Here is a 26030-nt window from a genome sequence, read left to right as displayed (position 1 = left end):
TCTGAGATTGGAGCAGGGGCTGTTTTGTCGCATAGAGGTTCTGATTGCTCAGTGATGAAACCATGCGCTTTTTTTTCCAGGAAGTTTTCGCCTGCTGAGCGAAATTATGATGTGGGCAACCGAGAGTTGCTGGCCATGAAGTGGGCATTCGAGGAGTGGCGTCATTGGCTTGAAGGAGCTAAGCATCGCGTGGTGGTATTGACTGATCATAAGAACTTGACTTATCTCGAGTCTGCTAAGCGTTTGAATCCTAGACAGGCTCGTTGGTCGCTGTTTTTTGCCCGTTTTGACTCTGTGATTTCGTACCTTCCGGGCTCTAAAAATGTGAAGGCGGATGCTCTGTCTAGGAGTTTTGTGCCCGACTCTCCGGGTTTTTCTGAGCCGGCGGGTATCCTCAAGGAAGGAGTAATTGTGTCTGCCATCTCCCCTGATTTGCGGCGGGTGCTGCAAAAATATCAGGCTAATAAACCTGATCGTTGTCCATCGGAGAAACTGTTTGTCCCTGATAGGTGGACGAATAAAGTTATCTCTGAGGTTCATTGTTCGGTGTTGGCTGGTCATCCTGGAATCTTTGGTACCAGAGAGTTAGTGGCTAGATCCTTTTGGTGGCCATCTCTGTCGCGGGATGTGCGTACTTTTGTGCAGTCCTGTGGGATTTGTGCTCGGGCTAAGCCCTGCTGTTCTCGTGCCAGTGGGTTGCTTTTGCCCTTGCCGGTCCCGAAGAGGCCTTGGACACATATCTCTATGGATTTTATTTCAGATCTTCCCGTTTCTCAAAAGATGTCAGTCATTTGGGTGGTCTGTGATCGCTTTTCTAAGATGGTCCATCTGGTACCCTTGTCTAAATTGCCTTCCTCCTCTGATTTGGTGCCATTGTTCTTCCAGCATGTGGTTCGTTTGCATGGCATTCCAGAGAATATCGTTTCTGACAGAGGTTCCCAGTTTGTTTCGAGGTTTTGGCGAGCCTTTTGTGGTAGGATGGGCATTGACTTGTCTTTTTCCTCGGCTTTCCATCCTCAGACTAATGGCCAGACCGAACGAACCAATCAGACCTTGGAAACCTATCTGAGATGCTTTGTTTCTGCCGATCAGGATGACTGGGTGTCCTTTTTGCCTTTGGCTGAGTTCGCCCTTAATAATCGGGCCAGCTCGGCTACCTTGGTTTCGCCATTTTTCTGCAATTCTGGGTTCCATCCTCGTTTCTCTTCAGGACAGGTTGAGTCTTCGGACTGTCCTGGTGTGGATACTGTGGTGGACAGGTTGCAGCAGATTTGGACTCATGTAGTGGACAATTTGACCTTGTCCCAGGAGAAGGCTCAACGTTTCGCTAATCGCAGACGCCGTGTGGGTCCCCGACTTCGTGTTGGGGATCTGGTTTGGTTATCTTCTTGTCATATTCCTATGAAGGTTTCCTCTCCTAAGTTTAAACCTCGTTTCATTGGTCCGTATAGGATTTCTGAGGTTCTTAATCCTGTGTCTTTTCGTCTGACCCTCCCAGATTCTTTTTCCATACATAACGTATTCCATAGGTCATTGTTGCGGAGATATGTGGCACCTATGGTTCCATCTGTTGACCCTCCTGCCCCGGTTTTGGTGGAGGGGGAATTGGAGTATATTGTGGAGAAGATTTTGGATTCTCGTGTTTCAAGACGGAAACTCCAGTATCTGGTTAAATGGAAGGGTTATGCTCAGGAAGATAATTCCTGGGTTTTTGCCTCTGATGTCCATGCTCCCGATCTTGTTCGTGCCTTTCATGTGGCTCATCCTGGTCGGCCTGGGGGCTCTGGTGAGGGTTCGGTGACCCCTCCTCAAGGGGCAGGTACTGTTGTGAATTCTGTGGCAGAGCTCCCTCCTGTGGTCACAAGTGGTACTTCGGCTGATTCTCTCTGGGTGCTTCCATTTGTGGAGGAAAGTGGTACTGCGGCTTCTGAGTTTCCTCCCTCAGGTGATCTGGTGAGGTCGTTAGGTGCTTCTCTACTTAACTCCACCTAATGCTTTGATCCATGCTTCCTGTCAATGTTCCAGTGTTGGACTTGTTTTTTCCCTGGATCATTCCTGTGGCCTGCTGCTCTGCATAGCTAAGTTCTTCTTTGCTATTTGTTTGCTATTTTTTCTGTCCAGCTTGTCTAATTGTTTTGCTGGAAGCTCTGGGACGCAAAGGGTGTACCTCCGTGCCGTTAGTTCGGTACAGAGGGTCTTTTTGCCCCCTTTGCGTGGTCTTCTTTAGGGTTTTGTGTAGACCGCAAAGTTATCTTTCCTATACTCGCTCTGTTAAGAAAGTCGGGCCTCACTTTGCTGAATCTATTTCATCCCTACGTTTGTCTTTTCATCTTAACTCACAGTCATTATATGTGGGGGGCTGCCTTTTCCTTTGGGGTATTTCTCTGAGGCAAGGTAGGCTTATTTTCTATCTTCAGGCTAGTTAGTTTCTCAGGCTGTGCCGAGTTGCATAGGGAGCGTTAGGCGCAATCCACGGCTGCCTCTAGTGTTGTTTGGAGAGGATTAGGGATTGCGGTCTGCAGAGTTCCCACGTCTCAGAGCTCGTTCTATTATTTTGGGTTATTGTCAGATCACTGTATGTGCTCTGACCGCTATGTCCATTGTGGTACTGAATTGCCTATCACAACAGATGGCACACACGACTGGCACTCAAGCACAAATGCCAATATTAATCTCCCACTATTTTTTTTTAAGGGAGAATTAAAAAACAAAAAAAAAACAGTATTATCGACACTAGGCTTTCTGTGCCCTACAATTTGAGAGAGATGGCACACACGACTGGCACTCAAGCACAAATGCCAATATTAATCTCCCACTATTTTTTTTTAAGGGAGAATTAAAAAAAAAACAAAAAAAACAGTATTATAGACACTAGGCTTTCTGTGCCCCACAATTTCAGAGAGATGGCACACACAACTGGCACTCAAGCACAAATGCCAATATTAATCTCCCACTATTTTTTTTTTAAGGGAGAATTACAAAACAAAAAAAAAACAGTATTATAGACACTAGGCTTTCTGTGCCCCACAATTTGAGAGAGATGGCACACACGACTGGCACTCAAGCACAAATGCCAATATTAATCTCCCACTATTTTTTTTAAAAGGGAGAATTAAAAAACAAAAAAAAAAAACAGTATTATAGAAACTAGGCTTTCTGTGCCCCACAATTTGAGAGAGATGGCACACACGACTGGCACTCACGCACAAATGCCAATATTAATCTCCCAGTATTTTTTTAAAGGGAGAATTAAAAAACAAAGCAAAAAACAGTATTATAGACACTAGGCTTTCTGTGCCCCACAATTTGAGAGAGATGGCACACACGACTGGCACTCAAGCACAAATGCCAATAATAATCTCCCACTATTTTTTTTAAGGGAGAATTAAAAAACAAACAAAAAAAAACAGTATTATAGACACTAGGCTTTCTGTGCCCCACAATTTGAGAGAGATGGCACCCACGACTGGCACTCAAGCACAAATCCCAATATTAATCTCCCACTTTTTTTTTTTAAGGGAGAATTAAAAAACAAAGAAAAACAGTGTTATAGACACTAGGCTTTCTGTGGCCCACAATTTGAGAGAGATGGCACAGAGAGGACTGGCACAGAAGCACAAAGGCCAATATTAATCTCCCACTATTTTTTTTTCAGGGAGAATTTAAAAACCAAAATAAAAAAAAAGACACTAGGCTTTCTGTGGCCCACAATTTGAGAGAGATGGCACAGACAGGACTGGCACAGAAGCACAAAGGCCAATATTAATCTCCCACTATTTATTTATTTTTTCAGGGAGAATTTAAAAACCAAAATAAAAAAACAGACACTAGGCTTTCTGTGCCCCAAAATTGGAGAGAGATGGCACACACAGGACTGGCACTCAAACAGAAATGGCAATCTTAATCTCCAACTATTTTTTTTTTTATTTCTGGGAGAATTGGCAAGAAATCAGGCCCACTGTTAGACTGTATGGTTTCTGTGCCAGAAAATGAGACACAGATGCCACACACAGGACTGCCACTGATGCAGATTTGCCAATTTTAATCTGCACCTTTTTTTTTTTTTTATTCAGGGAGACTAGTGAATAAATGTGGGCCACTGTATTAGAGTATATTTTCTGTGCCAGAAAGTGGCTTGAAGAGTTGTAACGAGAAAAAAAAAAAAAAAAAAAAGGGACTGTCCTACAATTACTATCTCCCTGCAGTTATCTCAGCAATGTATGGCAGGCAGCAATAACAAGGAGTGGACTGCTGCACAAATTAAATCAAAAGTGTGAACAAACAAACAAGATAGCTGTGCAGAAAGGAAGGAACAACAGGATTTGTGCTTTGAAAAAAGCAGTTGGTTTGCACAGCGGCGTACAAACAGCAATGCAGCTATCAGGGAGCCTTCTAGGGCAGCCCAATGAGCTACAGCGCTGAGGAAAAAAATGTAGCCTCCACTGTCCCTGCTAACAAAAGATGGTGTTGGACAGTGGAAATCGCTACAGCACAAGCGGTTTCGGGGTTAATGTACCCTGCCTAACGCTATCCCTGCTTCTGACGAAGCGGCAGCAACCTCTCCCTATGCTCAGATCAGCAGCAGTAAGATGGCGGATGGCGGGAACGCCCCTTTATAGCCCCTGTGACGCCGCAGACAACAAGCCAATCACTGCATTGCCCTTCTCTAAGATGGTGGGGACTGAGACCTATGTCATCATGCTGCCCACACTCTGCGTCCACCTTCATTGGCTGAGAAATGGCGCTTTTCGCGTCATTGAAACGCGACTTTGGCGCGAAAGTCGCGTACCGCATGGCCGGCCTCACACAGGGATCGGGTCGGGTTTCATTAAACCCGACTTTGCCAAAAGTCGGCGACTTATGAAAATGAACGATCCATTTTGCTCAACCCTATTGCTTACAGCTACCGCTCAGTGTCTACCAGGGCCGGACTGTGACTGATCTTCAGCCCTGACACACAAACCAAAGCAGCCCACATTCAAATCAATTAAATAAGGGTGTATCTTTTCCATGCAACCTTTTCTATACAGTTTGTGGGTGATAACACTAAGGGAGTTAAATAAGTGAAAAATGACCATATACGTCATTTACAATCGTGACAATTATATGTATAGATGATGGCCCCACATGTATACCCCATAGAGTATGATGGCCCCACATAAATACCCTATATTGTATGATGGCCCCGCATATACAGTATACCTCCATATACTATGATGACCCCACATAAATACCTTCATATAGTATGATGGCCCCACTTATATACCCCAAATAGTATGATGGCCCCACATATATACCTCATATTGTATGATGGCCCCTCATATACAGTATACCACTTTATAGTATGATGGCACCACATATATACCCCCATATAGTATGATGGCCTGACATTTATACCCCCATATAGTATGATGGCCTCACATATATATACCCCCATATAGTATGTTGGCCCCACATATATACTCCCCTATAGTATGATGGCCCACATATATACCCCCATAGAGTATGATGGCCCCACATATATACCCCCATATAGTATGGTGGCCCCACATACAGTATATACCCCATATAGTATGTATAAGAACTCGAGAAGTGGACCCTCTGTGTCATGGCTTCAGAGCCCCCGAGGATGAGCGGACCAGATAGTGCCACCCCCTGTACAAGGAATGTTTGGGACAGGCCGAAGGAGGGTGAAGCCTCAACTGCTGGAGCCAAAGAGACGACTGTGGGCGAGTCCAAAGAAGAACAGAAGACAAGAGAGAGATGGGGCCACTGAGGTGACCTGAACGGCGGAGACACGACGGGTAGAGGCTGCAAAGACAAAGTACTGACCGGTATGGCAAAGACACACAATTGGCAGGGAACGACAGGAACACAGAATTAGCAAGGACGGCAGGAACACAGGACTGGCAGGGATGGCAGGAACACAGGACTGGCAGGGATGGCAGGAAGCGCAGGATTGGCAGGGACGGCAGAAACACAGGACTGGCAGGGACGGAAAAAACACAGGACTGGCAGGGACGGCAGGAACACAGGATAGGCAGGAACGCAGGATTGGCAGGGATGGCTAGAAACACAGGACAGGCAGGAACGGCTGGAAAGAATGACAACGGCAAACAATAACGAGTCAAGTCAGAGTCAAAGCGTGAGGAGCAGAGAAGGGAGCCAAAGAACCTAAAGAGATGCCAGCAAGAAGCTAGTGAATGCAATAGACGCAAAGGCATCTTACCTGGACAGATGCTGGGAAGAAGTACCGGATGAGCGCCGCCATATTGGAGGCGGAGCCACAGGGTCACGACCTCCCAGAAGCCACAGCGGCGAAAGGAGCGCGTCTGCGCATGCACGGACCGAAGAAAGGACGACCGCCCGAGAACCCAGAGGAAGGATAGCGAGAAGGAGCATCGGGAACGCGCCAGCCGGACAGGTAAGTATTAGGCGGCGTAACAGTATGATAGCGCCACATATATATCACCACATAGTATGATGGCCCCACACATATACCCCCAAATAGTATGACAGCCTGGCATATATACCCCAAATATAATATGACCACCTCACATATGTACTGCCATATAGTATGATGGCCCTACATATATACCTCCATATAGAATGATGGCCCCACATATATACCCCCATATAGTATGATGACCCCACTTATATACCCCTGTATAGTATGATGGCTCTAATTATATACCACCATATAGTATAATGGCCCCACATATAATTCCCCCATATTGTATGATGGCCTTACATATATACCACAGTATAGTATGATGGTCTCATATATATACCTCCATATAGTATGATGACCCCACTTATATACCCCTGTATTGTATGATGGCTCTAATTATTTGTCCCATAAAGTATAATGGCCCCACATATAATGCCCCATATTGTATGATGGCCTTACATATATACCACAGTATAGTATGATGGTCTCATATATGTACCCCCATATAGTATGATGACCCCACATATATACCCCCAAAGTACTGATTGATTACATATAGTTACATAGTTACATAGTTATTAAGGTTGAAGGAAGACTATAAGTCCATCTAGTTCAACCCATTAAAAGGAAAACAAATAAAATACTCACCTCTTTTCATTTCACGCTACTCCAGGCCATGGCTGCAGCATTACTAGGGCAAGAGCACATTGTCCTAGCCACAGAACGTGCTGACGTCCTGGCTCCAGCCACATCTGTGTCGCAGCATTCAGTTGATGAATGCTGAGTGTGCGCGTGTTCAGCCAGCGATGATACAGGCATCCGGAAAATTAAAGGGGCTGGCAGCTGTAAAAACAGGCTGGCGGCCCCAAAACAGTGCTACACCGCGGCCCACCACGCAAGTGCCCGGAAGGGCAGATTAGCAGTCCGGGCCTACTATCTACTGAACGGTGACTGAAGCCTCGCCGGCCATGACCTCTGTGACTGAGGGCCAGATGCTTCTGAGAAGAATAAAGTTAATTTCCACCCGTTAGCCGGGATTTCAGTGTGGCAATCAGAAGTCTTTAGAATGCTATTAACCTGCAGATCAACCCCATATCTGCATATTAGAAGGTTTTTTTTACATGGCCAGTTTCCCTTAACATATTCTGAGATGTCTAGTTTGGAAAAAACATGGTTTCACAGCACAAGATGCTTATGCTGTATGTTCCTGTATGGCCAACTAATGGTTGTGACTTGCATAGAAGTGTCCCAAGTATATCGCAAAATTTAATTTGTATGGGGAGGAATATTTTTAACCAAGTTCAAGGAAGGACCACACAAAACAACAGGGTTCTTCAAGCGTACATGGCTAAGGCTGGGTTCCCATTGCGTTATGGGACCGCGTTAAACGGACAGCGTTGCACGGCGAAATTAACGCCGTGCAACGCGGCCGTTAACGCGCCCATTCACGCTAATGGGAACGCGCTACACTAGCGCGTGCCATGTTCGGCACGCGCTAGCGACGCGCCGGAGATTCCTGGCGCGCCGCGGACGCTGCTTGCAGCGTCCGAGGCGCGCCCGCGGTCCGTTCCCCGCTCTCGCAGATCCATAAAAAACATTGCGTTAGCGCAATCCGCTAGCGCTAAACGGATTGCACTAACGCAATGTGACCCTAGCCTTAGCATTTTTTGCATTAAACAAATGTACAAGGTGTCTCACACAAACAATACCTTTTCTAGTTCTGTGTATGCAGATTTATATGTAGCACATTAAGTTCTAAAATCATATACTATAAATGATGTAGAGAATGTATAAGTATTAGGGATAAATATAAAAATAACACAATTTTGCATTCACAATATTTGCTGTGTTGCAGTTTGTTCACATTACAGTTTGTTCACATTATGGGTGATGATGATAACTACAATTCTTGTAAATATCTTTTTTAGATTTACACCTGGATGACACTGATTAAAGATAAATATAAGGATTTAGTATCACAACACACTCTGGAAAAGACATATGAAAATAAGACAATCTACTACTTCAAAGTAAGTGCAAGACTTTCAGATGAAACACATGGTTAAATGTTTGTACTATGTATTATGTTTATTGGAGCACAATAATGGGGCTGTTTGCACATGAATCAATTCTAATTTAATTAAACTTGTGTCTAATCATTAAGAATTCCACGAAGCTGGCAAAATTCAATAAGCTACGATTTGCTTTACATTATTTACTAAATCATTTTAGTTATAGTAGAGTATTTCATTAGCCAGGATCAAATGATCGGGTGCAACCAGGCATTCCCATACTGCTTTACAGGTATCACATCACACGGTATTGCATCAGGGCCGGACTGGCTATCTGGCAATTCCAAAAATTGCCAGATGGACTGGTGCTGGCAGTAGGCTGCTCAATCACTCTGTACATCTGTCAGGTAGCATATATAGATATATGTGTACTAGATGGAAGGCGGTAATGTCACGATGGGGGCAGGCTTTGCAGCTTTGCAGGCTTTCCACCTATCCACTCTCTCTTTCCCCATGTGCTGACTTCTCCCGTCTGTGCTCTTTTCTTTGACCTGTCTACCCCATGTGCTATCCCCCTTGTCTGCTATCTTTCTCTTTCCTGTGCTGTGTTCTCCCCTCATGAGCTGTCCTGTTTGAGCTGTCTCCCCTTCCCCACTTATCTATCTAGATGATATTATAGTCTACACTAGTTCATTTGATGAACACCTCCAATAACTGGAACAGGTGTTGAGTCACCTCCAAAAGCGCAGATTAAAGGTGAAACCCCAAAAATGTCATTTATTCCACACCCAGATTGAGTACTTGGGCCATGTTGTTTCTTCTGAGGGGGTGAAACCATCCTGAGAAAAGATTGCGTTGATACAGGATTGGCCCACTCTAGAGACAGTGAAAGATGTCTGAGCGTTCCTGGGATTAACTGGTATTACCGCCGCTTAGTGAAGAATTTTGCCCGCCGAGCAAGACCGCTGCTGGAGCTGCTTAAAGGGGCACCCTCGGGTGCAAAGAACTGGAGTATACATTGGAAGGAACATCAAGAGGAAGCTTTTCAAGATTCCAGGAAAGCATTGATGGAAGCTCCTGTGTTGGCCTCTGCGGACTTTTCTCAACCGTTTATTCTCCACACCGACAAAAGTTTGCTGTGACTTGGGGCTGTGTTGTCACAGATACAGGATGGGAGAGAAGGTGATCGCTTACGCAAGTTGGTCCCTTCATGATTCCAAATGTAATCCGGACAATTGCAGCTCCTTTAAGTTAGAACTGCTGGCATTGGTGTGGGCTATGACAGAGAGGTTCCTGGAATATTTGTTCGGTTCCGAAGTGCTGGTACTCTATCTAGGGCAAAACATGAGCATAATAGAGATGAAAGTTGTTTCCAGATTCCTAGGCCTTGCCAGGATGATGGTGGCATTGCAGGACCAGGTACAGATCCCTACTCAGGGGGCATCTTGGGCCAATCTCAGGATGAGTGGGTCAGATTACAACTAGAAGATAGTGTGCTTGCTCTGCATAGACAGTGTGTGACCTAAAATAAACTACCCAGTTTATCGGAGAGAACTACCCTGTCCCAGGAAACTCTGTGGATTCTTCGACAGTGGGAACGTCTACAGATGAAGAATGGCTTGCTATATCAGAAAGTGCAGCTACAGGCAAAGCTGGGTTCCAGAAGCATTGTCTGAAATATCAACCAAAGCACATGAAAAAGGGGTGCACTTCGGCCAAGAGAAGACCTTTCAGTGCTTGCAATGGTTCATTTTTCATACTCGGTCATGGAAGAGACCTGTAGAGCATGTCAGACATGTGAACTGACTAAACTGCCAGAGCAGAGATCTCCCATACAGTCCGTTGTGACATCAGCTCCTCTGGAGCTGTTAATGATAGACTATCTGACCATCAGGCTGGCCCACCAGAGGTATGAACATTGTCTAGTGATAGTGGATCACTTCACAAAATTTGCTGTTGTAACTCCAACCTGTGACCAAACTGCGGAGTCAGCTGCACATTTGATCTGCAAAAATTTCATTTAACTTTATGGATGTCCGTCAAGGATCCATTCTGACCAGGGAGCCTGTTTCTTGAGAAAAGTGATAGAAGAGTTACATCGTACCAGATCGACAATTCCCGCACCACACCATATCACCCTCCGGGAAACGGGGCCTGTGAGCGGTTCAAAATAACAGTTATTCAGATGTTGAGAACCCTGGAGGAAGATCGGAAGTCTCAGTGGCCTGAGCATGTATCAGATTTGGTATGGATATACAATAATCGAGTGCACCGAACCACGGGATATACTCCCTATTCTCTCCTCTTCGGTCAGACTGGAAAGGGAATTACTGAGTTGGAATTGGATCTGGAAGAGGACTACCCACGGATGGGGGTGTCCCCCTGGGTTCGAGAACATCGTCATCGCCTGCAGACTTTGCATCAGCTGCTACAGACCAGGCTTTGGGAGTCAGAGCACGCTGAAAGGACTCCACAGCGGGCAACAGATCTTCAGGTTGGAGACCGTGTCTTAGTGTGGGAAAGACTTCTGTTATGAAAGGCAATTCAGTATCACAATGGACATGGAGGTCAGAGCACATACAGTAACATAGTAACATAGTAACATAGTTAGTAAGGCCGAAAAAAGACATTTGTCCATCCAGTTCAGCCTATATTCCATCATAATAAATACCCAGATCTACGTCCTTCTACAGAACCTAATAATTGTATGATACAATATTGTTCTGCTCCAGGAAGACATCCAGGCCTCTCTTGAACCCCTCGACTGAGTTCGCCATCACCACCTCCTCAGGCAAGCAATTCCAGATTCTCACTGCCCTAACAGTAAAGAATCCTCTTCTATGTTGGTGGAAAAACCTTCTCTCCTCCAGACGCAAAGAATGCCCCCTTGTGCCCGTCACCTTCCTTGGTATAAACAGATCCTCAGCGAGATATTTGTATTGTCCCCTTATATACTTATACATGGTTATTAGATCGCCCCTCAGTCGTCTTTTTTCTAGACTAAATAATCCTAATTTCGCTAATCTATCTGGGTATTGTAGTTCTCCCATCCCCTTTATTAATTTTGTTGCCCTCCTTTGTACTCTCTCTAGTTCCATTATATCCTTCCTGAGCACCGGTGCCCAAAACTGGACACAGTACTCCATGTGCGGTCTAACTAGGGATTTGTACAGAGGCAGTATAATGCTCTCATCATGTGTATCCAGACCTCTTTTAATGCACCCCATGATCCTGTTTGCCTTGGCAGCTGCTGCCTGGCACTGGCTGCTCCAGGTAAGTTTATCATTAACTAGGATCCCCAAGTCCTTCTCCCTGTCAGATTTACCCAGTGGTTTCCCGTTCAGTGTGTAATGGTGATATTGATTCCCTCTTCCCATGTGTATAACCTTACATTTATCATTGTTAAACCTCATCTGCCACCTTTCAGCCCAAGTTTCCAACTTATCCAGATCCATCTGTAGCAGAATACTATCTTCTCTTGTATTAACTGCTTTACATAGTTTTGTATCATCTGCAAATATCGATATTTTACTGTGTAAACCTTCTACCAGATCATTAATGAATATGTTGAAGAGAACAGGTCCCAATACCGACCCCTGCGGTACCCCACTGGCCACAGCGACCCAGTTAGAGACTATACCATTTATAACCACCCTCTGCTTTCTATCACTAAGCCAGTTACTAACCCATTTACACACATTTTCCCCCAGACCAAGCATTCTCATTTTGTGTACCAACCTCTTGTGTGGCACGGTATCAAACGCTTTGGAAAAATCGAGATATACCACGTCCAATGACTCACCGTGGTCCAGTCTATAGCTTACCTCTTCATAAAAACTGATTAGATTGGTTTGACAGGAGCGATTTCTCATAAACCCATGCTGATATGGAGTTAAACAGTTATTCTCATTGAGATAATCCAGAATAACATCCCTCAGAAACCCTTCAAATATTTTACCAACAATAGAGGTTAGACTTACTGGCCTATAATTTCCAGGTTCACTTTTAGAGCCCTTTGGCACCACATTTGCTATGCGCCAGTCCTGTGGAACAGACCCTGTCGCTATAGAGTCCCTAAAAATAAGAAATAATGGTTTATCTATTACATTACTTAGTTCTCTTAGTACTCGTGGGTGTATGCCATCCGGACCCGGAGATTTATCTATTTTAATCTTATTTAGCCGGTTTCGCACCTCTTCTTGGGTTAGATTGGTGACCCTTAATATAGGGTTTTCATTGTTTCTTGGGATTTCACCTAGCATTTCATTTTCCACCGTGAATACCGTGGAGAAGAAGGTGTTTAATATGTTAGCTTTTTCCTCGTCATCTACAACCATTCTTTCCTCACTATTTTTTAAGGGGCCTACATTTTCAGTTTTTATTCTTTTACTATTGATATAGTTGAAGAACAGTTTGGGATTAGTTTTACTCTCCTTAGCAATGTGCTTCTCTGTTTCCTTTTTGGCAGCTTTAATTAGTTTTTTAGATAAAGTATTTTTCTCCCTATAGTTTTTTAGAGCTTCAATGGTGCCATCCTGCTTTAGTAGTGCAAATGCTTTCTTTTTACTGTTAATTGCCTGTCTTACTTCTTTGTTTAGCCACATTGGGTTTTTCCTATTTCTAGTCCTTTTATTCCCACAAGGTATAAACCGCTTACACTGCCTATTTAGGATGTTCTTAAACATTTCCCATTTATTATCTGTATTCTCATTTCTGAGGATATTGTCCCAGTCTACCAGATTAAGGGCATCTCTAAGCTGTTCAAACTTTGCCTTCCTAAAGTTCAATGTTTTTGTGACTCCCTGACAAGTCCCCCTAGTGAAAGACAGGTGAAACTGTACAATACAGTGATCTGACAAAAACCCAAAATCATAGAACGAGCTCTGAGACGTGGGAACTCTGCAGACCGCAATCCCTAATCCTCTCCAAACAACACTAGAGGCAGCCGTGGATTGCGCCTAACTCTGCCTAAGCAACTCGGCACAGCCTGAGAAACTAACTAGCCTGAAGATAGAAAATAAGCCTACCTTGCCTCAGAGAAATACCCCAAAGGAAAAGGCAGCCCCCCACATATAATGACTGTGAGTAAAGATGAAAAGACAAACGTAGGGATGAAATAGATTCAGCAAAGTGAGGCCCGACTTTCTTAACAGAGCGAGGATAGGAAAGATAACTTTGCGGTCTACACAAAACCCTAAAGAAAACCACGTAAAGGGGGCAAAAAGACCCTCCGTACCGAACTAACGGCACGGAGGTACACCCTTTGCGTCCCAGAGCTTCCAGCAAAACAATTAGACAAGCTGGACAGAAAAAATAGCAAACAAATAGCAAAGAAGAACTTAGCTATGCAGAGCAGCAGGCCACAGGAATGATCCAGGGAAAAACAAGTCCAACACTGGAACATTGACAGGAAGCCAGGATCAAAGCATAAGGTGGAGTTAAGTAGAGAAGCACCCAACGACCTCACCAGATCACCTGAGGGAGGAAACTCAGAAGCCGCAGTACCACTTTCCTCCACAAACGGAAGCTCCCAGAGAGAATCAGCCGAAGTACCACTTGTGACCACAGGAGGGAGCTCTTCCACAGAATTCACAACAGTACCCCCCCTTGAGGAGGGGTCACCGAACCCTCACCAGAGCCCCCAGGCTGACCAGGATGAGCCACATGAAAGGCACGAACAAGATCGGGAGCATGGACATCAGAGGCAAAAACCCAGGAATTATCTTCCTGAGCATAACCCTTCCATTTAACCAGATACTGGAGTTTCCGTCTTGAAACACGAGAATCCAAAATCTTCTCCACAATATACTCCAATTCCCCCTCCACCAAAACCGGGGCAGGAGGGTCAACAGATGGAACCATAGGTGCCACGTATCTCCGCAACAATGACCTATGGAATACGTTATGTATGGAAAAAGAATCTGGGAGGGTCAGACGAAAAGACACAGGATTAAGAACCTCAGAAATCCTATACGGACCAATGAAACGAGGTTTAAACTTAGGAGAGGAAACCTTCATAGGAATATGACGAGAAGATAACCAAACCAGATCCCCAACACGAAGTCGGGGACCCACACGGCGTCTGCGATTAGCGAAACGTTGAGCCTTCTCCTGGGACAAGGTCAAATTGTCCACTACATGAGTCCAAATCTGCTGCAAACTGTCCACCACAGTGTCCACACCAGGACAGTCCGAAGACTCAACCTGTCCTGAAGAGAAACGAGGATGGAACCCAGAATTGCAGAAAAATGGCGAAACCAAGGTAGCCGAGCTGGCCCGATTATTAAGGGCGAACTCAGCCAAAGGCAAAAAGGACACCCAGTCATCCTGATCGGCAGAAACAAAGCATCTCAGATAGGTTTCCAAGGTCTGATTGGTTCGTTCGGTCTGGCCATTAGTCTGAGGATGGAAAGCCGAGGAAAAAGACAAGTCAATGCCCATCCTACCACAAAAGGCTCGCCAAAACCTCGAAACAAACTGGGAACCTCTGTCAGAAACGATATTCTCTGGAATGCCATGTAAACGAACCACATGCTGGAAGAACAATGGCACCAAATCAGAGGAGGAAGGCAATTTAGACAAGGGTACCAGATGGACCATCTTAGAAAAGCGATCACAGACCACCCAAATGACTGACATCTTTTGAGAAACGGGAAGATCTGAAATAAAATCCATAGAGATATGTGTCCAAGGCCTCTTCGGGACTGGCAAGGGCAAAAGCAACCCACTGGCACGAGAACAGCAGGGCTTAGCCCGAGCACAAATCCCACAGGACTGCACAAAAGTACGCACATCCCGCGACAGAGATGGCCACCAAAAGGATCTAGCCACTAACTCTCTGGTACCAAAGATTCCAGGATGACCAGCCAACACCGAACAATGAACCTCAGAGATAACTTTATTCGTCCACCTATCAGGGACAAACAGTTTCTCCGCTGGACAACGATCAGATTTATTAGCCTGAAATTCTTGCAGCACCCGCCGCAAATCAGGGGAGATGGCAGACACAATTACTCCTTCCTTGAGGATACCCGCCGGCTCAGACAAACCCGGAGAGTCGGGCACAAAACTCCTAGACAGAGCATCCGCCTTCACATTTTTAGAGCCCGGAAGGTACGAAATCACAAAGTCAAAACGGGCAAAAAACAGCGACCAACGAGCCTGTCTAGGATTCAAACGCTTAGCAAACTCGAGATAAGTCAAGTTCTTATGATCAGTCAATACCACCACGCGATGCTTAGCTCCTTCAAGCCAATGACGCCACTCCTCGAATGCCCACTTCATGGCCAGCAACTCTCGGTTGCCCACATCATAATTTCGCTCAGCAGGCGAAAACTTCCTGGAAAAGAAAGCGCATGGTTTCATCACTGAGCAATCAGAACCTCTCTGCGACAAAACAGCCCCTGCTCCAATCTCAGAAGCATCAACCTCGACCTGGAACGGAAGAGAAACATCTGGTTGACACAATACAGGGGCAGAAGAAAAACGACGCTTCAACTCCTGAAAAGCCTCCAGAGCAGCAGAAGACCAATTGACCACATCAGCACCCTTCTTGGTCAAATCGGTCAATGGTTTGGCAATACTAGAAAAATTGCAGATGAAGCGACGATAAAAATTAGCAAAGCCCAGGAACTTTTGCAGACTTTTCAGAGATGTCGGCTGAGTCCAATCATGGATGGCTTGGACCTTAACAGGATCCATCTCGATAGTAGAAGGGCAAAAGATGAACCCCAAAAATGAAACCTTCTGCACACCAAAGAGACACTTTGATCCCTTCACAAACAAAGAATTAGCATGCAGGACCTGAAAAACCATTCTGACCTGCTTCACATGAGACTCCCAATCATCCGAGAAGATCAAAATGTCATCCAAGAACACAATCAGGAATTTATCCAGGTACTCTCGGAAGATGTCATGCATAAAGGACTGAAACACTGATGGAGCATTGGCAAGTCCGAATGGCATCACTAGATACTCAAAATGACCCTCGGGCGTATTAAATGCAGTTTTCCATTCATCGGCTCGCCTGATTCGCACCAGATTATACGCACCACGAAGATCTATCTTGGTGAACCAACTAGCCCCCTTAATCCGAGCAAACAAATCAGATAACAATGGCAAGGGGTACTGAAATTTAACCGTGATCTTATTTAGAAGGCGGTAATCTATACAAGGTCTCAGCGAACCATCCTTCTTGGCTACAAAAAAGAACCCTGCTCCTAATGGCGACGATGACGGGCGAATATGCCCCTTCTCCAGGGATTCCTTCACATAACTGCGCATAGCGGCGTGCTCAGGCACGGATAAATTAAACAGTTGACCTTTTGAGAATTTACTACCAGGAATCAAATTGATAGCACAATCACAATCCCTATGCGGAGGTAGGGTATCGAACTTGGGCTCATCAAATACATCCCGGTAATCAGACAAGAACTCTGGAACCTCAGAAGGGGTGGATGACGAAATTGACAGAAATGGAACATCACCATGTACCCCCTGACAACCCCAGCTGGACACCGACATGGATTTCCTATCTAATACTGGATTATGGGCTTGTAGCCATGGCAACCCCAACACGACCACATCATGCAGATTATGCAATACCAGAAAGCGAATAACCTCCTGATGTGCAGGAGCCATGCACATGGTCAGCTGGGTCCAGTATTGAGGCTTATTCTTGGCCAAAGGCGTAGCATCAATTCCTCTCAAGGGAATAGGACACTGCAAGGGCTCCAAGAAAAACCCACAACGCTTAGCATATTCCAAGTCCATCAACTTCAGGGCAGCGCCTGAATCCACAAATGCCATGACAGAATATGATGACAAAGAGCAGATCAAGGTAACGGACAGAAGAAATTTTGGCTGTACTGTACCAATGGTGGCAGACCTAGCGAACCGCTTAGTGCGCTTAGGATAATCAGAGATAGCATGAGTGGAATCACCACAGTAGAAACACAGACCATTCAGACGTCTGTGTTCTTGCCGTTCAACTCTGGTCAAAGTCCTATCACACTGCATAGGCTCAGGTTTAAGCTCAGGTAATACCGCCAAATGGTGCACAAATTTACGCTCACGCAAGCGTCGACCGATCTGAATGGCCAAAGACATAGACTCATTCAAACCAGCAGGCATAGGAAATCCCACCATGACATCCTTAAGGGCTTCAGAGAGACCCTTTCTGAATATAGCTGCAAGCGCAGATTCATTCCATTGAGTGAGTACAGACCACTTTCTAAATTTCTGACAATATACCTCTATCTCATCCTGAGCCTGACAAAGAGCCAGCAAATTTTTTTCTGCCTGATCCACTAAATTAGGCTCATCGTACAGCAACCCAAGCGCCAGGAAAAACGCATCAATATTACCCAATGCAGGATCTCCTGACGCAAGAGAAAACGCCCAGTCCTGAGGGTCGCCACGCAAAAAAGAAATGATGATCCTAACCTGTTGAACTGGGTCACCAGAGGAGCGAGGTTTCAAAGCCAGAAATAGTTTACAAATATTTTTGAAACTCAGAAATTTAGTTCTATCTCCAAAAAACAAATCTGGAATAGGAATTCTCGGTTCTAGCAAAGAATTCTGAACCACAAAATCTTGAATATTTTGAACTCTTGCCGTGAGCTGATCCACACATGAAGACAGACCTTTAATGTCCATTGCTACACCTGTGTCCTGAACCACCCAAATGTCTAGGGGAAAAAAAAGGCAAAACACAGTGCAAAGAAAAAAAAATGGTCTCAGAACTTCTTTTTTCCCTCTATTGAGAATCATTAGCACTTTTGGCTTCCTGTACTGTTATGAAAGGCAATTCAGTATCACAATGGACATGGAGGTCAGAGCACATACAGTGATCTGACAATAACCCAAAATCATAGAACAAGCTCTGAGACGTGGGAACTCTGCAGACCGCAATCCCTAATCCTCTCCAAACAACACTGGAGGCAGCCGTGGATTGCGCCTAACTCTGCCTAAGCAACTCAGCACAGCCTGAGAAACTAACTAGCCTGAAGATAGAAAATAAGCCTACCTTGCCTCAGAGAAATACCCCAAAGGAAAAGGCAGCCCCCCACATATAATGACTGTGAGTAAAGATGAAAAGACAAACGTAGGGATGAAATAGATTCAGCAAAGTGAGGCCCGACTTTCTTAACAGAGCGAGGATAGGAAAGATAACTTTGCGGTCTACACAAAACCCTAAAGAAAACCACGCAAAGGGGGCAAAAAGACCCTCCGTACCGAACTAACGGCACGGAGGTACGCCCTTTACGCCCCAGAGCTTCCAGCAAAACAATTAGACAAGCTGGACAGAAAAAATAGCAAACAAATAGCAAAGAAGAACTTAGCTATGCAGAGCAGCAGGCCACAGGAATGATCCAGGGAAAAACAAGTCCAACACTGGAACATTGACAGGAAGCCAGGATCAAAGCATTAGGTGGAGTTAAGTAGAGAAGCACCCAACGACCTCACAAGATCACCTGAGGGAGGAAACTCAGAAGCCGCAGTACCACTTTCCTCCACAAACGGAAGCTCCCAGAGAGAATCAGCCGAATTACCACTTGTGACCACAGGAGGGAGCTCTGCCACAGAATTCACAACAGACTTCCTCGAGACCAGCTGGAAAATGGGTGGGAAAAGGACCCGTACCGGGTAAAGTGACGAGTCAGCCCCGAGGGGACTGTGTATAAGATTCAGCCTGAAAGAGAACAGAGCTCTCCCACTCAGATAGTTCTTTGGAACATGCTCCGGCCTTGTCTATCAAAAGAAACCGTACGAGCAGAAGAGATCCCAGAGACTCCTGAGCCAGATCCCCCAATATTAGAAAAAGAGGATGATGAGAGTGAGGAACCAAGACTTGGGGTCTCTGAAGCATCTGATCTCAGGAATAAAGAGTCATCATTGCTCCCTTCAATGCAATCTTATTCTGCCACTCAAGGGGACTCCACTACTCCTTCCAATTTATGATGCTCCGAATGAACAATGGCAGGCAAACCCCCCAATCATTTTGATCAGGAACATTTCATTTGGAAGCAAAATGTACTAAAGACAGGAAGACGTCAAAGTGTTTCGCAAGAATCCTCACCCGTGGAATAGCGAGCTAATGGAGTGGGGGAATGTAGGAAGATGGACCAGAATAGTGGTCTCTCTTGCGTGTCTGGGCCAGAAATGTTGGGACTGTCACCATTGTTGCTGGGAGAAGCACTTTTTGACCGGAGTAAACCTTTGCATCTGACTGTTGGGGGTGGGTGTGATATAAAAGCGACTGTGTGCGTGGGAACAGGGCTTTTGGCGGGTACCCAGCGTGCGCTACAGGAGAAGGTTAACTCCCTCTCCGCTGACCGACGCCAAATGACAAGACCCATTGGCAGCGCTTTATCCCCCACGCATATAGACTGTGCATTCCCTGAGACCAACTCCCCGTTACTCTCCGACCTTAACAGCACTAACCGGTCAGCATATCTGACACCTTCTGTCCCTTTTGGTATCACTGGTCCGATGTTGCACGCGGTTCGCAGTGGTCAGACTGCGGCCTCCAGTCCTGGACTTTGTACATCTCTAGCCATGCAGCAGACCTTTCCCCATTCAGCACCTCTTTCCAGGACCACAAGACCACAGGAAAGAAGAACAGGACGCTTTGTCGCCATACAGAGACAGTGCTGCATTTTCCTTCGGGACCGGCTCAGAGACTCCACGCGCCACCTACGGAGCCATTGTGGGATTTTCCAGCCACCATCGTCCAGGAACCAGAGACTGATAAGTTAACCCATTATTTCACCCGTTGTAGTTACTTTATTGCTATATACACATTGTGGGCCTGTATGTTGATGCCACCTTACTCCCTGCGTGAAGTATTTACTGTTGAGACATATACATATATATGTAAAATCTGTTAACTCTTGCTCTACCTCCTGCTCGTCACTGCAATCCTGCATTCCTGCTAGAACCTTACAAGAGCAGTAGTTATTAGAAGTGGCATTTTGTGTTGAATTTGGAAAAAATACTTATTATAATAGTTGTGTTGAGGCATTTGACATGTTTTTGTTTGATTCATTTATTGCAATTAGTTGAAAGCTTGTAAATATTACTAATAAACCATATATGCATACTAACTTATTGCCATCTTCACTGGTATCCAATGCTGTTCCACTCCTCTTTTGAGTCACATGAAGGCAATTCAGACTTTCAGAAACACACTGCGCTTTTTGCAATCCAGAAGTGATTTTTACAATGTAAAATTGTCAAATGTCAGAACGAGGCTCCATTTGCTTACATTGTAAAAGAGACTGGAGATGAGCGAACTTGTTAGGAAAAAGTTTGCCAATCTCAAATTCGACATGAATGTAGCACATTCGGTTTCATGTTTGGTTTCATAAGCATTTTTACGCAAAGTTGGCAAAATTCAGTAAATCATCTCATTTCCACTAATGCTTTTATTATTATTATTATTAATAATAATAATAATAATAATAATAACATTTTTTATTTAAATAGCACCAACATATTCCGCAGCACTTAACAATTAAGCGCGGACATGTACAGACAATAAATTCAATACAAGTTAAGACAATTTAAACAGTGACATTAGGAGTGAGGTCCCTGCTCACAAGCTTACAATCTACAAGAAAATGGGGGGACACAATAGGTGAAAAGTGCTTGTTATTTCAGGTCTGGCAATTATAATAAACTAGATGGTGGCCCGATTCTAAAACATTGGGTATTCTAGAATATGAATGTAGTTTATTTATGAAGATTTAAGAATAATGCAATGAATACACAGGATTCAGCCGGCCAGCCAGGCACGACCAATCAGCGAAGGGTGGTTCAAATTCAGTGCCAATTTGCGGCCGGACTGCGCCTGTAGCTGATTGGTCACGCCCGGCCGGGCGTGACCAATCGGTGAAGCCAGGGCCAGCTCCAGGTTTTTGAGGGCCCCGGGCGAAAGAGTCTCAGTGGGCCCCCCTTTAACACATACCACGATTCATGATGCACAGATACAGCAAAGAAATAAAGCACAGCCACGTAGCATATAACACAGCCCACATAGTATATAACACAGCCTCATAGTATATTGCATGGCCCACGTAGCATGTAACGCAGCCCACGTAGTATATAGCATAGCCATGTAGTATATAGCATAGCCACGTAGTATATAGCAGAGCCACGTAGTATAAAGCACAGTCAAGTAGTATATAACAGCCCACATAGCATATAACATAGCCAAAGTAGTATATAGCACAGCCACATAGTATATAGCACAGCCACATAGTGTATAGCACAGCCACATAGTATATAGCACAGTCACGCAGTATATTGCACAGCCCACATAGTATATACCACAGCCCACGTAGTATAAAGCACAGCCCACGTAGTATATAGCACAGCCCACGCAGTATATAACACAGCCCACGCAGTATATAACACAGCCCACACAGTATATAACACAGCCAACATAGTATATTGCACAGCTCACATAGTATATAGCACAGCCCAAGCAGTATATAACACAGCCCACACAGTATATAACACAGCCTACGTGGTATATACAGTAACACAGCCAATTAGTATATAGCAGTGTGGGCACCATATCCCTGTTAAAAAAAGAATTAAAATAAAAAAATAGCTGTATACTCACCTTCCGGCGGCCCCTGGATCCAGCCCAGACCTTTAGCGATGCTCCCGCCAGGTCCGTTCCCAGTAATGCTTTGCGGCAATAACCCGTGATGATGTAGCGGTCTCGCGAGACCGCTACGTCATCTGGGGTCATTACCGCAAAGCATTACTGGGACCAGAGCATCGCGAGGTGCAGGAAAGGCTGCCGGGGACGCCGGAAGGTGAGAATATCACGATTTTTTTTTTTATTATTATTTTTAACATTATATACTTTTACTATTGATGCTGCATAGGTAGCATCAATCGTTAAAAAAGGGAAGCGGTGTTTAAATCCCACCCCAATATCACTGATTGGTCACGGCCAGCCAGGCGCGACCAATCAGCGATGCGGGATTTCCATTACAGACAAACAGACAGACGGAAATGGACCTTAGACGATTATATATATAGATAGGGATTTTAATATAAAGCTGCATGATCCAGTCATCAGCCGGTGTGTTTAAGTGCAATAGTCAAGTATCAAGTGCAGTTATCGTGTGCATGGAGGGTGTGGAGAGAGATGAATAGTAGGGTGCAGATTCAGAATAATATTTGGATGTGTTGATGTGGTAGGTTTGTCTGAAGAGATGGGTTTTCAAAGCGCCATTGAATAGTTCGGGGCTAGGTATCAGTCTGGGGAAGTGCATTCCAGAGAGCTCGTGCAGCACGAGAGAAGTCTTGGAGACAGAGGTGCGAGGTTCGGATTGCGGGGGATGTTAGTCTTGGGTCATTTGTAGAATGGAGTGCATTTGTAGGGCGATAGACAGAGATGAGAGAGGAGCTATAAGGTGGTACAGAACTGTGGAGAGCTTTGAGGGTGAGAGAGATGAGTTTATATTGGACCCTGTAGCGAATGGTAGCCAGTGTAATGATTGGCACAAGATAGAGGCATCGGTGAAGCGGCAGGACAGATATATGACCCTGGCTGCCGCATTCAAAATGGATTGGAGAGGAGAAAGTTTGGTAAGAGGGAGACCAATTGGAAGAGAGTTGCAGTTGTCCAGACGAGAATGAATAAGAGCGACAGTAAGAGTCTTAGCAGTTTCCAAGGTGAGAAAAGGTCGGATTCTGGAGATGTTTTTAAAATGCAGGTGACAAGAGCGAGTGGGTGATCGGATATAGGGAGTAAAGGAAAGTTTGGTTTCGAATATGACCCCCAAGACAGCAGGCATGCTGTTTGGGAGTTATGGTTGAACCCTCCAAGGTAATTTCGATGTTAGGTAGAGTGAAGTTAGCAGAGGGGAGAAACACAAGAAGTTCAGTTTTGAAGAGATTTAGTTTCAGATAGAGGGAGGACATGATGTTAGAAACAGCAGACAGGCAATCCTTGGTATTTTGAATTAGGGTAGGGGTGATGTCAGGGGAAGAAGTGTATAATTGGGTGCTGTCAGCATAGAGATGATACTGGAACCCAAATCTGCTGATTGTTTGTCCAATAGGGGCAGTGTATAGAGAGAAGAGGAGGGGGTCTAGGACTGAGCCCTGCGGAACCCCGATAGTAAGGGGACGAGGAGAGGAAGAGGAGCTGGCAAAAGATACAGTGAAGGAGTGGTCAGAGAGGTAGGAGGAGAACTAGGAGAGGGCTGTGTCCTTGAGGCCTATAGAATGGAGCATAGTGAGGAGGAGCTGGTGATCCACAGTGTCAAATGTTGCAGAGAGATCCAGGAGAATCAGCAGGGAGCAATGACCTTTTTATTTGGCTGTTACTAGATCATTAGAGACTATAGTGAGGGCAGTTTCAATGGAGTGTAAAATGCGGAAACCAGATTGCAAGGGGTCGATAAGAGAGTTATCTGAGAGAAAGCGGATTAGACGGGAGTGGACCCAGCTTTCCAGGAGTTTAGAGATGAAGGAAAGGTTAGCGACAGGTCAGTAGTTAGCAGTGCAGATCTGGTCCATGGATGGCTTTTTAAGTAAAGCGGTTATGATGGCATGTTTAAATGAGGAGGGAAAGATACCTGAAGAAAGAGAGAGGTTAAATATTTTAGTCTGGTGAGTGGTGACAACTGGTGAGAGAGACCGCAGGAGATGTGAAGGAATGGGGTCACTGTTGCAGGTTGTAGGCCGAGCAGAAGCGAGGAGCTTGGACACTTCTTCTTCTGAAACAGGCTCAAAGATGTCTAGTGAGATTGAGTTGTGGCAGGGAGGGGGATCCAGGCACTGAGGAGATTGGGCTGAGATATCCTGATGGATGTGGTTGATTTTTTCTAGGAAATAAGTGGCCAGATCCTCACCGCTGAGGTTGGTGATGGAGGCCTGTACTTTAGGTTTCAGGAGGGAGTTTAAGGTTTCAAAAAGTAGTTTGGGGTTGTTGGATAGTGAGGTGATGAGGGTGGTGAAGTAGGCTTGTTTGGCCAGATGAAGGGCAGAGTTATAGGTTTTGAGCATGAACTTATAGTGGATGAAGTCTTCAGCTAAGAGAGATTTTCTCCACTGCCACTCTGCCCACCTTGAGCAACACTGAAGAAAGCGTGTTTGCATAGTGTGCCAGGGCTGCCGTTGTCTGTGTCGGGTCTTTCTGCGTGTAGAAGGTGCTGCTTAATCTAGGGCATTCTTCAGTGTATTATTGAAGTGTGACAATGCTAAGTCTGGATAGGAGAGGGAGGAGATGGGGCTAAAGATGTGTGGAGATTGTCCATAATCTGCTGGGTATTAATGGTACGTGTATTCCGATAAGTGTGGTAAGTGGTGGTGTCCCGGTGAGGAGACAATTCTTGACAGAGAAGGAAAGAAGGTTGTGGTCCGAGAGCAGGAAAGTAAAGTATTGCAGTGAGCCGGGATATGTTATGATCAGGTGGCCTTGGAGCAGCATGAAATGACCTTCACTGGAGCAGTGGTAACTTTACTGACCGCAAACCCTGATCCTATCACCGCAACTAGAAGTAGCCGTGGGGTGTGCCTAACCAGACCTAGACACCTCGACACAGCCTAAGGACTAAATACCCCTAAAGATGGAAATAGGAAAACTCTCTTGCCTCAGAGTAGATTCCCAAAGGATAGGTAGTCCCCCACAAATAATGACTGTGAGTAGGAGAGGAAAAGACACACGCAGACAGAAAACAGGGATAAGCAAAGGAGGCCACATCTACCTAGATAGGAATGGAAAGTACAGGATACTATGCGGTCAGCATAAAACACTACAAAATATCCACAGCAGAAAAATACAAAAACTCCACCACCTAACTAAAGATGTGGAGAGTATATCTGCGACTCCAGCGAGTCCAAATAGACTGAGAAAAACAACAGGCACAGTCCAGCAGGAACAAAATAGAAACAAGATCAGCACCAAAAAATAAACACACAGCCGTGTGTCTAAAAATGAAGCAAACACTTATCTTTGCTGAGTTGGCAGCAAGCAGGAGAGGCCAGGCAGAGGACCAACACTTCCAAAGGAACATTGACTACTGGCAAGGACTAATGAGTCCTGCACAGCTAAATACCCCAGTCAGAATTGCAATTAGCAGAAACACCTGTCCAAGACTGCTGCTCAGGAATAACTGCATTACCATCTACAACCACCGGAGGGAGCCCAAGAGCAGAATTCACAACATGGGATAGGAGAAAACCAGGTCCAGAGTATTCCCCTCCTCATGCATAGCAGAATTAGTAAACTGTGAGAGACCGAATGAAGAAGTTAGAGAAAGAAGATGAGTGGAAGATTTGAAAAGGGGATCATTGATGGCGATGTTAATGTCTCCCATGATGAGGGAGGGGATGTCACAGGATAGAAAGTGAGTAAGCCAGGTGGCAAAGTAGTCTAGAAACTGGTGGGAGGAGCCTGGAGGTCGATAAACAACCGCCACTCGCAAGGAGAAGGGCTTAAAGAGTCTGACGGCGTGGACTTCAAAGGAAGGAAATGTAAGTGAGGGAATGCAAGTCAATGGGGAATCAAAGTCAGCAGTGAGTGGAGGACAGAAAAA

At 45.2% G+C, this 26030-nt stretch overlaps 1 protein-coding gene across 1 annotated transcript in view; it reads left to right on the top strand.

The window, feature by feature from the left end:
- The window catches only part of LOC138644868 (carboxypeptidase O-like), a 285082-nt gene that overhangs the window by 143956 nt on the left and 115096 nt on the right, over positions 1–26030 (top strand). Inside the window, exon 6 of the mRNA XM_069733760.1 lies at positions 8380–8481. Coding sequence (XP_069589861.1) covers positions 8380–8481 — 102 coding nt within the window. The remainder of the gene's footprint in view (positions 1–8379; positions 8482–26030) is intronic.

Source organism: Ranitomeya imitator, chromosome 7 (genome assembly GCF_032444005.1).
Source record: "Ranitomeya imitator isolate aRanImi1 chromosome 7, aRanImi1.pri, whole genome shotgun sequence".
NCBI classification, from domain to species: Eukaryota; Metazoa; Chordata; class Amphibia; order Anura; family Dendrobatidae; genus Ranitomeya; species Ranitomeya imitator.
This window is presented reverse-complemented; position numbering and strand designations above follow the sequence as displayed.